Consider the following 14700-nt stretch of genomic DNA (forward strand, 5'->3'; position numbering starts at 1 on the left):
CCAAGCCTGGTCGGGGTCCGTAGGCCCTGCCGAATGGTGCTGGCTTCACTTTGCTCCCCGGTTCGGTACCGGCGGGCCACCGCCCGTCCCCGGTCCTACGGTTCCGCGTCGATCGGCCTCTCCTGCAGACGGCCACCACCGTCTGCCAACCTTGCTGTATGTGCCCGGGCCACGTACCCGGACACAGTCAGACTGCTCCTCTACTGCCACTTCCTCACTCTTACTACTCCAAAACTACGCTCTACTCTGACTTCCTTTTCCCGCCTCCAGGACTGTGAACTCCTCAGTGGGTGGGGCCAACCACCTTGCGCCACCCCACCTGGTGTGGACATCAGCCCCTGGAGGGAGGCAACAAGGATTTGTGTGTGACTGGTGTGCCTTACCGGGGTGTGGGGTGTGTTGTTGCAGTACCTGTGACAACCTGGCTTGTCCAGGGCGCCACATATGTACAATATCTATAGAACGTATGCTGGTAATCACAGGAGGGAGCATGCTGGACCACCAGGCACAGGCAATGTAGTCCAGCAATGATAAGGGCCTTGTGCTGAAACAATCATTGCAAGTAAACACCACAGACCTTGATGAGAGGCATCACCTAAAATTTTGTGTGGAAACCCTTACCGCATGTGGTCTTCAGATTAAGAAGCAGAAACCTACGGACAGGCTCATGTGCATGGGATCTTAGATTTGGTACCATTGCCAATTTTTTATAATTAATAGGCCCAGAATTGGTTATAAAAAGATCACACCGGGGCAAGCATCTATACATGGCTCCCGTTCATTTTAATGGAGATGTGGCTTCATGTATGCAGACATCTCACCATCACAGCTGGAGCTGGGTCTTATCCATTCTGTGCTTAGATGAGGAACAGTATATTGGAATGGATAACTGCACAATGACTATAATTTTTACTTAGTGCCAAACATATTGTGCATTAGTTTACAATTCAGAGTGGACAGTACAGATGATAGGAGACATTACAGAGTAAATTACAGAGTATAGTTAAACGTTGGCTATTGGGCCTAGGGAATATGTATCATCAGTAACAGACAATTATATTCCCAAATATTCCTTTATTTTAAGTATATAAATTAAATATCCACACCTACAGTGAATTAATTATAGTACATGTACCTTTGGTATCAAAGACAGTTCGCATACATATAGCATACAGTAGTTTATAGTACATATAGGTCCTTGATAACAAGGAAATTTGCATATAGCATACAATGATTATTCAACATAAATACAGGCCGCTCACTCCAGGATTATGGATAATGCTTCACAAACACTTAACTTGTGAGCTTATATGCTCTTTCCCATTATACTCATGGCAGACGCTATTATGATTTAAGCAAGTCCAGAATAGGCAAGCATATAGAATCCAGTCCCAGTATATTCAGAGTGAGTTTGACATCAAGCCTGTTAGTTTGATCTTCACCTCAACGCGTTTCCCCACATGAATTATTGTGGTTCATCAGGAGGCTACAAAAAGCAGAATATAGTCTATCAGGTTTGCATATTTGTATCATTAAAAATAACACATGCATGTGTGGAAAATAAACATAGACATAGTCAATATACATTGTATCTACTTGCCATAACAAAGAATCAATAGGGTATGCAGATCCACGGAGTCTTTCCTTAATGGAATCGGCGGTAGCACAGAGCGATCCTGTCAAGATAAACAGCCACTTCCGTCCCTGGAGACTCTATGGATCTGCATAACCGTGGAGGTTTATAAAGCCGGCATAACTTAGATCAGCTGTGTGCCCCTAGGTAAGATGGGCTGGCGCGTCATAATGCCGCTATTGCGCCTGCGTGCAGTAATTAAAACACTGCAGCTGTGTATCATGAATAGTTTATGAACGATGTCCGCGCGCGCGCGCGGCGCATGACCCCACCGCGCATGCGCGAATCGTCACCATGACGTCAGCGCGCATGCGCAGTGCACCGCACCGCGTCCCGCAGGTGCACATCCATCTCGACTCGGACAGATTAGCTGCGGCCTTCTGTGTCTCATAATGCCACATCAAGGCTAAGTGCCGCATATGCCCATCTGATTACCCGCAATAAATATGCATAAATCGATAAAATACCGGCAATCACAGTGGCAATGTTAGTGCGCATGCGCGATGCGTCATCTCTGACGTCACAGCGCATGCGCAATACACCACAATCCGCCACACTCAGCCGTCTTGGGCAGATTACTATTGCACCTGCGTATCGCAGCGAACCCTTGCGGTTACATATTGGCATATGATCTCTACAACGCCAATATATATTACAAGATGAAGCTTGCTTTACATATATAGCAGGTATAGATCATATAACTATTTTCAGTATATACTACCACATCGCTATAGGGCACACAGATCTGATCTTTACATAGACAGATATGCACGGCAGATACATTTCATGATCATAAATTAGATCTCTGTTGCATATATTTCTTTTACATAATCATACTTATATATATTCATATATTAATCAATGTAGCTTATTATACAACATAAAACAGGGGCCCTGTGTAAGATTAATAACATATACATAAACAGGCAACCCTAGATGCAGAAATTTTCTCCAAGACTGATCATTAATATACTCCAATTTATCAAAGCAAGAAGACAAATTTATAATTCAATATTTTCCAAAAATTTGGATGAATGCCATAGGCATTCTATCTCTAATGTTATAGGATATTAAACAGATAAGTCCTTAAGTACTTTTACATAGGTAGGAAACAACTAAAAGAGAGCAGTTCGTTAAGCCCTTTTGGAGATAAGGAACCCATTTTAAAAATCCATTCAGATTCTTTCTGTAGTAGAATTCTATCGAAGTCCCCCCCCCTTGGATTACGCCTTACTACTTCAAGTATAGAGAATCGGATATGCTTTATATCCCCGTGATGTATGGTATTTATATGCCGGGAAATTGGGGTATCCCTTTTATTCCGTATATCGGATAAATGCTCCCCTACCCTTCTCCGAAATTCTCGTCTTGTTTTACCTACATAGTCAAGGGGGCAGTTGCAGGTGGCTCTATAAACAACTCCTGTAGATTTACAATTACTAAAATCTCGTAGAGTGAAAATTTTTCCTGTTGCTGCACTTCTTACTATTTTACATGAATCCATAGAATCACAATAACTACAGGTCCCACATCGGAACATACCGCATATCTGCCTGTCCAGCCAAGTCCCTAACGGACGAGGTCCTTGATATATGCTATGCATGAGTCTATCTCCTATAGTTTGGCCCCTTCTATAGGTAATGCATGGATTGTTTGGAATATATTTGGCCAGATCTCTATCTGCCTTTAAAATATTCCAATGTTTGTTAATAATTCTAAATATCCGTTCAGATTGGACGTCAAAGGTACCGATAATACGTGTAATATTCAAATCCTCCTTTTTCTTTTTTGAAGACATAAGTGTATGTCTATCACTATCTCTGGCAAATGCATAGGATTGCTGTAAGATTCTTTTTGGGTACCCTCTGTCCAGGAATCTTCCAAACATATCTGAGGCCTGTATTTTAAAATCTACATCCCTGGAGCAGTTTCTGCGCACTCTCAGAAACTGCCCTTTTGGAATCCCTCTTTTTAGAGGGATGGGATGATGACTATCCCATTTTAGCAGGGAGTTAGTGGCCGTTGGTTTACGATAAGTTGCCGTATGAATCTTGCCCCTGTCATCTTTTGAAATAATTAAATCCAGGAATGAGATGGAATTAAGATCGTAAGAATAAGTAAATCTCAGCCCTGATGGGGCAGCACCTTTTTATGCAAATCTCTATCTGTGCTGTGAAGAAATAAACCACTGACCTATCCGCATTTTATTTTACAGAAAACATTTGCCAAAAAGAAATTTCAAAGAAACACTGCCGGCTCCTTTAAAGACGGTGAGTGGAAGGTTAATTCTCTGTAGTAATTAAGCCAAAATCTAATAAATTTAGTAAATTAAATCTTTAATACAGCTGAAGATTGATAGGCGAGACGTGATAAGTGCAGTACGTGGAAACAATTAAGTTGTATGCGTGTCAGTATAAATAATGCAGCAAGTCGTTAACACTGCTGAATATTTCATATAGCGAGTGCTTAAATATATGATAAACGTAAAGATAATTATGGAGATTTGTGATCACATCGGCAATGATTTACAAGGCTGTATATTCAAGAACTACTATTATGCTACCCAAATTTATAAGAACATAACTACTATAATTCTGCTCCTATGTACAAGAATATAACGACTATAATACTGCCCCTATGTACAAGAATATAACGACTATAATACTGCCCCTATGTACAAGAATATAACTGTTATAGCAGTGGAGAAAAGAGGGATGATCCAGCATGTGTTCCACTTACATTTTTTTTTCTACTACCGTATAATACAGCTCCTAATAATATACTAAAGCTCTGCCCTCTATGCACAAGAGTATAACTACTACAATACTGCTCCTATGTATGAGAATATAACCTTTATGTGCCTCTTATGTACATTAATATAACTACTATAATACTGCCCTCATGTACAGGAATATAACTACTATAATACTGTCCCTATATACAATAATATACCTACTATAATACTGCTCCTACTGTATATACAGTAATATACCTACTATAATACTGTCTATATACAAGAATATACTGTAATACTGCCTCCTATGTACAAGAATGTAACTACCATAATACTGCCTCCTACGTGCAGGAATAATAACTACTAGAATACTGCCCCCTATGTACAAGAATATAACTGCTATAATACTGCTCCTATGTTCAAGAATATAACTGCTATAATACTGCCCCTATGTTCAAGAATATAACTGCTATAATACTGCCCCCTATGTTCAAGAATATAACTGCTATAATACTGCTCCTATGTTCAAGAATATAACTACTATAATACTGCCCCTATGTACAAGAATATAACTACTATAATACTGCCCCCAAAAATAGTCAGCTTTCTTGGCCCTCATGTTTAGGGACTCTTACTCCTCTTATTGAAAAGAAGCCGTTCATGCCCCTCTTGCGTGCGGTGGTGATGTACGTGTAGCGCTGCAGTTTTGTGCCTTTGTTGCACTGGGGAGTATTGTATATCAGTAACGTTTTATTTTGCTTCCATCATCGTGTAGTAGCTTGTAGTGTTATATTGGCGCCATGCATGTCTATACACGAGAGCAGAAAGGACCCAGCTGGGGTCAGGTAGAACTAAATATCCTGCGCTTCCAGCCACATTCCTTTGTAGGATTATATCTGTGTTCAAACCTTTCCTGCTGTAGCGGGTGACGGCCCTGTATTGGGGAGGAGCAATCGGCGTCTTGTACTAGGATTGTGTTGTGACCCCCTGATGTCCGCGATCCAGGCTTTCCCTTTTGAGGCCCCATAGATAGCAGCTCCATATGTGATGTTCTTATTGGGAAAACGGTCTCCAAGCCCTTTCAATATCATTTAGATCTGTTCTTACACTATTCTATGCTCTACAGTGCCCTCTGTCTGGGAAGAATAGTAGTGTTCATCCTGTGCCTCCTGTTTCATGAGCTGCAGTGAGGGATGACGCATAATTCCATATAGATTGATGTGCTATTCAGGGTCTGCAGAAAGCACCTAGTTACTGAGACTTGTGCAGGGGAACCACTTGAAGGATGATCTTCTACTTCCGAGGGGTCACATACTTTACCAACTGCCCATTTTTCCAACCCTGCAGTAGCGCAGCACTTTGTCAAAATGAAATTGTTACAGATCAGCCCCGTCCTGGAGGACGGCTCGCACTCAGGAATGTTTACTGGAGCCGATTCCTGCCAAGTGTTGTATTTCACAGCAAGTTATTTGTAGTCCTGTTGTGACCTTTTCAAAAGGAGAAAAAAAATCACATTATTTCAATTCGAGTTAGAAAACATTTACAAAGCCTTCTTGTTTCGTAATTCAAAATTTTATTTTTACTAAAGCACTCCAAATGTATCAACCGCGCTTGAAATATAAAATGTTGACCTCCTCGATCCACCACTAGGAGGCGCTCCCTGCACACCGATCTGAGTGCAGTGCATACACTGACTGCGTTAAGCTCCCCCTAGTGGTGGCAGCCAGACTTACTAATTAATAATTTCATAGTCCTGTTTATGACACTGCGTGTGGGTGGCACAGGAGTCCATGCTGGAAATGTCATTTACTGGGTAGAAGTGCCTTTCATAGGTATTCATACGCATCAATTCTACTCCCAGTCCAGACAATGGTGATGTTGCTTAGTCTTAGAATATGGTCAAATTGGGGACAGTGTTGCTACTCTTCTGTCATACAGATGCCCAACTTGAAGACCAAGCTCTCAACTGACCTCCTATTGTTTCAGGTGGTACCTGTAAAACTTTGTGCTTCGTTTGGCCTCTGTTCCACAAGTGTCCATCTTTTTAGGTGGCCACGCTTATTTTCTGGAGCAGAAGCCATATGTACGAGGGGCTGCTGATAAGTCTTTGGCTTTACCCAAAGAGAAACAAGATAGGATGATGAAACTTTACATTTATTCCACACAGTCTCTACTGATGTCAACACACTTCTTATATCGGTATTCCAAGTTCTGTAAGCCTAGCAAAAAGGATTTCAGTTGTATCTCACACCAGGCATTTGTAGCAGCCATGGCATCAAAATTGGTGTGAAATTTGGTACCCTTGAGGTGTTTCTTCAGGTTTGGAGACAGATGATAGTCAGGAGCTAGATATGGTGAATACGGTGGGTGGTCTACCAGCTGGAAGCCCATCTCTGCCAGTTTTGCCGTGGTCGCTTGTGCAGTGTGAGCAGAAGCGTTGGCTTGCAGGAGCAAGGTTCCTTTTGGACAGTTTGCCGCCTTCAGAGCTGCCTTCAATTGGTCCAAAAGTTCAATGTACTACCTTGCATTGATGGTGGAACCCTTTTGAAGGTAGTCCACTAGCAGCACACCCTCCTTATCCCAGAACACAGACGCCATCACCTTTTTAGTGGCTGATTTTTTTGCACTCTGAATGTCTTTGGATGAGGAGAACCACTGAGCCTCCACACTTTTGACTGCTATGTGTTTTCAGAGTCATACAAATAAAATCCAGGTCTCATCCATAGTGACCAGTCGATCCAGGAAGTTCTTATCAGTCCCGAAACACTGACAAATGGACCGGAAAGTTCTCACTCGCATGCTTCTCTGATCTGTTGTCAAACATTTAAGAACCCACTTTGCAGATAGCTTCCTCATGCCCAAATGTTCATGGATAATGACACAAACACGTTCACAGGAAATCCCCATGATGTCTGCTATTGCTTTAGTTGAAATTCGTCAATTCTCCAATATGAGGTTGTGCACAGCATCGAGAATCTCCAGAACTACAACCACTCTCTATCGTCCAGAACGTTCCTCATCATTGGGGCTGAAATGGCCCATTTTAAATTTTACAACCCAGTTCTTAACTATGGAATATGAAGGGCATTGATCCCTCAATGTCTCTGATATATTACCATGAATATCCTTCGCGGACTTTCATTGCAGAAACAAGAATTTTATCACTCCTCTGCTCGCAGTGCTGTGAATATCGCATTAGACTCCACCAATTTGTTTATATATTAGACACACAAGGCTTTCATGTGAAGTAACATTCGTTACCATAGGAACAAAAAAGATCACAAAGCCAAAGACTTATCAGCAGCCCCTTGCAGCGCGAGGTGACTGTCTTGTTCTTTTTGGCAGGTACGTCCGAATCCAGTTTTTCAGAAACTCTGAATGTGATGTGATCCCGGCACAGATTGATTATAAGTCAAAAGATTAGCAAATACAAGTTGTCTGTGTGTGTTTTTTGCTTTTTTACCATTTGTTACCATCCACCCAGTTGAGCGTAATTACCGTCTCGTTCTGTCACGTGCTCGGCTGACGAGGCTGCAAAACAGGTTTTACTCCTTGCAGTTGTGTAATTATATCTTCTAGCGCTCGGGTCAGGTGTTTATCAGGATTTTTCATGTTTTTCACTTGCGTTCTGTCATAACACGTAACCATTATAAGGAAAGAATGAGTAAAACAGTGTAACTGGGAACCTCCCCTAAAAGGTTATCCCCATGTTACAATGCTTTATGATTGGCATTGTCTGACCGCTGGTACGTCACAGGATCCTGAGATGCAAGGGGCTGGAGTAGCGGCAGTAATGAGCATGCGCTGCACCCCTCCCCTATCCTTTTTGACAAAAAAATGTGTAGAAGGGGTCCCTCTGTTCTCATGATGGTCACCCAAGGTCAAAACCTCAAAATGATGAGATGTTGTGGTATCACTTCGTTAGATGTGAAAGGTTTATTTATGTATTGTTCTAACACCCAGACAGTGTCAGCTGCGGACGTGGAGGAGCTTGTGTCTAGAGCAAACTGGTGCTGACATTATTTTCAGTGGAGAAGGGTTCTGTAAAACTCTAGTTGGTCTCATGAATGATTGGCAGACCAGAGGACACTTTTTGGATGGTTGTGGCTAAATCCCAGTGGGTAGAAGGACCTGTGGGCGTGACTGGCTTCCTTAGTAGGCTTGACGGCTTGTTTGGTGGGCGTGGCGATGTTTCCTTCCGTCCACTATACTCCCCCAGACCCTCGCTTCTATTATAATCAACTCTATGCCAACGAGGACTTAGAAGAATAATGTATCTTCTTGGTATGAGCAATTTCGGTGGAGGCCCTGCCCCTTTCTGGTCACATTGACGTGACGTTAGCAGAGGTCCCTCTGGCCACTGGGATTTAGACGCTACCCTGGTATCATTCGCCCATGACCAGATAGCCAACATCACGTAGACTGTGACTTCACATATTATATGATTTAGCTAAATTACAACAAGAATGGGCTGACCACTAGAGGCATGGCATGCTAACCAGGTACAATACATGTCCCCTAGGGTAAAGACCCCTGATTCCCATTCAAAATAATATCACATGGGCTGACTTCATCCTCTGAGCCGACTACAGTCTTAAGTACAAAGAGAAAATGGCTCGGTGCTAATAGTTTCCTTGCTTCTGCATTTTTCCAATCCATTTTTTTGAGCTGGATTCGTCTGAGGCTGTCAGTGCTGTGCACACTTGTATTTGGAAAATGGTCTGGATCGGATTACTTAACTCAAGGTTGACCTTGAAAGAAAAGAATATGAAGGCTTGGTAGACGTCACGTGAAGTTTATATGTCCATTGAAGTGGATGAGGTTCAATTCGATGCATAACCTGTGTACAGGTGCATCACATTTTTATTTTGTCTAAATCCTGCACAACCCCTTTAAATTATAGTTAAGACGTTCTTCACGGAATCTTTTTAAATGTTCAGAGTATGGATTCATTTGTATAGCGGTGTCAATCCCTTGAGTCTGAGATGTTAAATTCAACACTCGGCTACAATTTTACTTCAGCAGCTAAAAAACATGAGCATCTACGAGGGAGAATATCAAAACTAACCATGGAACAGAGCGAAGCAGAGGAGAACGTGGTGCTGGGCGTTCTCCGGAGACTTTCTCTTTCTGGGTCATCTTGGGCAAGAAGGGACAGTTCGACTGTTCAATTCCTGTCATCTTTCAACAGGACCCTAGAAGAGAACTGTGAAAATATCAGAGAGTTTACTGAGGGTCTCTCTATATTCCTCAACCGTCTTTTCTCTCCAGACCCCAGGTTGTACCAGGACTACAGAGAACGGGGACTCATCTCCAACAACCTGGAATCAGACGATGACCTGCTGGATGATAGCCCCGTCCAAACTGAACCACAACCTGACGACAGCATTGTAGTTAAAAATTATCGACCTGCTCAGCTTATCTGGAGCCAGCTTCCACAGGTAAGATTAATCTCCTGTGTCTGCATACACATAGAGGGTGTTAAATACGACGACAAAAAAAAAATTGGGATATTGACTATGGATGGTGCCTCTTTCACAGATTTACTGGCTTGCTTCATAAAATTCTTTAGAAGTAATATACTTGTTGATAGAAGTTATATAAAGGCTTTCCCAGCCTTCTTGGATTGTAGAATTGTAGTTATGTTCTATCTACAGTAAAGCATTATTTTGCAATAGGACTTTGTTGAAATTTATGGATTGTTTGGCTTTTTCAGCCTCTATATAGTAGTGATGAGCAAGCACTACCATGCTCTGGTGCGGAGTACTCGTAACGAGTAGGTTGGACTACCGAATTGAAGTCGATGGGAAACTCTAGCATTTTCCCAAGAAATCTTCTGGAAAAATGCTCTCAAGTCCTCCATTGACTTCCATTACACTTGGGTACTCAAGTCGCGCCCGTCCGAGCGTCCAGCTGCTTGTTACGAGCACCCGAGCATGGTAGTGCTCACTCAACACTAATAGTACGGGGCAGACTGAAACAATGAGTTAGCAGTCGATCTGTCCCTGAGCTTGTCTGACATCAGGGTCTGTAACTGTGCTTACCCTTTAACCATCTTCTTAGGTGAAGAGAGGAACAGGTTTGTGTAGCAGTTTTTTTTTTTTAAGAAAATACAGTTAGAATTTTAGCCAGTGGCATTTTCTTGGTGAGTGTTGCTGGGCAAGCCAAGACGCAGCATCGGTGTCTTAAAGCTCAGTCATGTAGGAATAAAAAGTTTTTCTGTGTATGTAGAATACTTCACGCTTCAGTTCTTTTTAATTTTTAAGCTTGTTGTTGCTTGTTGTTAGTCTATTTTTACCAAGAGTTAGAAAACCTCACACAATCGTCTAACGTAAATCCTTAGGGGTACTTTGCACACTACAACATCGCAGGTGCGATGTCGGTGGGGTCATGTCGAAAGTGATGCACTTCCTGCGTCGCTCTCGACATCGTAGTGTGTAAATCCTAGATGATACGATTAACGAGCGCAGAAGCGTCGTAATTGTATCATCGGTGTAGCGTCGGCGAATTCCATAATTACGCTGACGCGACAGTCCGATGTTGTTCCTCGCACCAGCTGCAGCACACATAGCTGTGTGGGAAGTCGCAGGAGCGAGGAACATCTCCTACCTGCGTCCCGGCTGCAATGCAGAAGGAAGGAGGTGGGCGGGATGTTTACATCCCGCTCATCTCCGCCCTTCCGCTCCTATTGGCCGCCTGCCGTGTGACGTCGCAGTGACGCCGCACGACCCCCCCCCCCCCCTTAATGAGGTGGTTCACCGGCCAGAACGACGTTGCAGGGCAGGTGAGTGCATGTGAAGCAGCTGTAGCGATATTTGCTACGGCACCTACCACAATATCGCAGCTGCGACGGGGGCGGGGACTATCGCGCTCTGCATCGCAGCATCTGCTTGTGATGTCTTAGTGTGCAAAGTACCCCTTAGGCCAGGTTCACACATCACTGATTCTGTGCTGCATAGCCATAGCAATTTACAATACAATAAAAGTGAATGGGCTATACAAAAGCGAAGACAGGCTTTGCAAAACATTGGGGTGGATTTCAAATCTGCAGGTGGTTCGTTAATGTTCGGATATTCATTGCAGATCTTCATACTATTCAGTGTTTTTGTAAATAGAGTAGAATGAAATTGGTAATGACAAATACTCAAGTAATGCATGTGTGACGCCCTGGACTAGCCAGGTAGTTACAGGTAGGCCCTTGCATAAACACCCGTCCCCTAACAAGGTAACAGCAGCCAACCTAAAAACCCTGAGTCACCCCTCTCAGGTCTTGATGTTCACACCAGGGGGCGGAGCCAGGTGGTTAGCTATGCCCTCCGAGGAGTTTGGATAGCCTGAGGCGGGAAAAACACAAACAGATCAGTTTTGGAGGTGAAAGAGAGTAGTGGTAAAGAGTAAACGTCTGTCAGGGATCTGGGTCGTAGCCCAGATACCCTGTGGCCAGGAGGCAGACGGTGGTTGCTGGCTGCAGGAGCCGGGAAGATGGCTGGTGGAACTGTAAGGGAACGGGACAGGGTAGTGGCCTGCCGGTACCGAACCGGGGAACCAACTGGAAACTGGAGCACCAGGAGGGGTACTCAGACCCAGAACGAGGTCCAGAAACCACTGGACCACATCGAATTTACTGATTGATGTCTGGACCTTAGCTCCTTTCCCTTCCCAAGACCCGAAAGACGGCAACAGCCCACCGAGGGGGGATAAAAAGCCACCGCACAGGCAGAAAGATCCCACGGGCCAGCGCCTGCGGGCAAACTGGTTCCCCGATACACATAAAGCCGGGGAGCAGACTACCGTTGCTGAAGCATAGGCAGGAAAATTCTACAAAACGAGGTGCAGGAGAAAGGCAGGAACCACCAAACTGGGTGGGGGACCAAGCGCAGTCGGCTGCGGGCACCGACCACCATCCTTTTGGTTTACCAGAGACTCCGGTGTATCTGTCATAGTAAGTACAACAGTGCCCTCGGGCATGCACCGCGCTGCACCAACACGCCCGCACCTCGCGAGCACTGGGCCCCGGGACCATCACCCCCTGCCCTGTGAACCTCCCGACCGAAGATCACCCTCCTTCACGTAGCGCCAGCATCCCTTCAGAGCGACGTGACCCCCGGGTGCCGGAGGCGCTCGAGCCACCCACCAAACGAGCCCTGACCCGAGCGGCTCGGCTGCGGCTGAGCGCAGGGCGGTACACATGCAGATTTGTTGCATATTTGCCACTAAATTTGCATCGGAAATTTTCCACAACATGGGAACATAGTTTTAGATTGCTAGTCAAGTGTTTGCTCAATGTACAAATCAACAAATCTTCATATGGCATTGATCTTACACATGTGCTTTAGTTGGTGGGGATGCCATCAGAGCATTACAGCCATTACTGGTGTATAGGCTGCAGGGGACCCATCGACCACAGCACCTACTTCAGCTTGATGTGTGTCAAAGGACGCACATCCAGCTGAAATGCATTGTAGAATAGAGACACAGCGGGTGCCTGCGCTGGAATACACTGTCAGCCGGCAGCTGATGTTGGTGGTATTGTGAATGGGGACACATAAGTGACGTCATGTCATGGCACGCATGCCATTGTCAGCTGCTGGCTACAGGTTCACCGGCCAATGTGGGAGCAGAGTAAAGGGGAGTAGAATTATTTTTATTTATTTTATTTTTTTTTATGTGCGTTAGAGACAGAATGGTGACTATATATAGACTAGGAAGGGGTTCAGGATAAGGACATATATACCAGCATGGACTCTGGATGGAGACCTATATACCAGGCTGAGGATATATATACCAGGCTGGGGCTCAGGATGAGGACATATATACTGGGATTGGGCTCGAGATGAGGATATTCTATCTATCTAATCCTCAGGTTGAGGATATGTATACCAAGATGGGGCTTAGGATAAGGACATGTATACCAGGATGGGAAACCTTAGCACCTAATGGGGGACATTAATACGTAATGTAAAGGGAGGGGGGATCAACTTGAATGTCTTTATAGGATTTAGAACACAAGGGCCCATACATCTGACCAGTATACAGGGGGGTGCCCAGACTCTAGTTACACCACAGCTACTTACATTGTATGGCTGCAGCAGAGGTGGCCGGCCACATTTGACACCAGTGACGTCAGATTCTGCTGGCCCACCCTCTGTTCCTAAGCTTCCGGCGTGCCCTTGCGGGAGATTATATGCAGGAGTTGAAGGCCCGAAAGTGATGGTGTGTACACCCACCCACTTGTCCGTCCACTCACAGTAGGTGGTGTCACAGCTCACCTCTTCCCCCTTCCTGCACATTGATACCTGCATGTCACTAAACATGAGAACATGTATAAAAAACTCTCCCAAGGAAATGGTCCCCTATAATGTCTTGAGATAGAGCGATCTATACATGCATATGTCCAATGTCCATATCTCCAAACAGCCAAAAGAGCAGCTTCCATAAATATACAGAAAACTAAATACAATAATCTGCAATCAGAAATAAAGATTATAAAATCACAATCTGGTTTCAATTAGTTTAAAAAATGAATGTGACACATTACCTTTTTAAAAAGGAATAAATAAAACTATATACCTGAAGAGTATTGGATATTTTAAGAACTTTTTAATAGGTTTGAGCAGAGTAGGGCCCTACCAAAAATCTACATTGTCGTGGTGGAAGGCTTAAAAAAAATCTTTTGGGCCAAAACGAAAGCTGATGGCTATGTATGTTATATAGTGTTTGATGGGAACTGTTAGGCCCTGTGCGCACACTGCGTTTTTACCTGCGATTTTACCCGCGGTTTTGCTGCAGAAATTTCTTGAGAAATGTTTGTAACCTTTCTGCAGACATTTCCCAGCAAAACATATGGGAAAAAAATGGCTGTGCACACACTGCGTTTTTTTTCTCCAGAACATTCTTTCTGCAGAATTTCTTGAGAAAATGTGCATGTCACTTCTTTTCCGCAGGTGCCTGCGGTATTTCACTCCATTCACTGTAATGTAATCGCGAAATATCGCAGGTATACCACAGGTAGCAAATAATGTGCGGTATAGCCGCGGTTTACCTGCGGTAATGTTCATCACTGCCTGCGTTTTGCAGGGAAGTGATGTCATTATGACAGGAAGAGGAAGCGGAGCAGAGCATAAACACACACACCTCACACTCCCTGGACGCCGCACGGAAGCACTTCCGTGTGACCTCTGTCGGGTGCCCGTGCAGTCTGTGTCCCGCTCCATCCCCGAGGCTGTCCGCACAGCAGTGTCAGTGTCTGCCCACACTGCAGTATCAGCAGCTTCTCACACTGCAGTGCGTGCAGCCTGATGAGCGCTGCTGTCAGGAGGTTAGATGAGATCAT

General features: G+C 44.2%; 1 protein-coding gene across 3 annotated transcripts in view; it reads left to right on the top strand.

Annotated features, from left to right (window-relative positions):
* Positions 1-14700, top strand: part of ARHGEF16 (Rho guanine nucleotide exchange factor 16) — a 78763-nt gene that overhangs the window by 13180 nt on the left and 50883 nt on the right. For all 3 annotated transcript variants that reach the window (XR_012727454.1, XM_075327131.1, XM_075327130.1), the window contains exons 3-4: positions 3849-3903; positions 9639-9808. Coding sequence is in view for 2 of the 3 variants with exons in the window: in XM_075327131.1 (XP_075183246.1) it covers positions 3849-3903; positions 9639-9808 (225 nt within the window). In the remaining variant the exon portion in view is untranslated. The remainder of the gene's footprint in view (positions 1-3848; positions 3904-9638; positions 9809-14700) is intronic.

Source organism: Anomaloglossus baeobatrachus, chromosome 11, assembly GCF_048569485.1.
Source record: "Anomaloglossus baeobatrachus isolate aAnoBae1 chromosome 11, aAnoBae1.hap1, whole genome shotgun sequence".
In the NCBI taxonomy this organism is placed as follows: Eukaryota; Metazoa; Chordata; class Amphibia; order Anura; family Aromobatidae; genus Anomaloglossus; species Anomaloglossus baeobatrachus.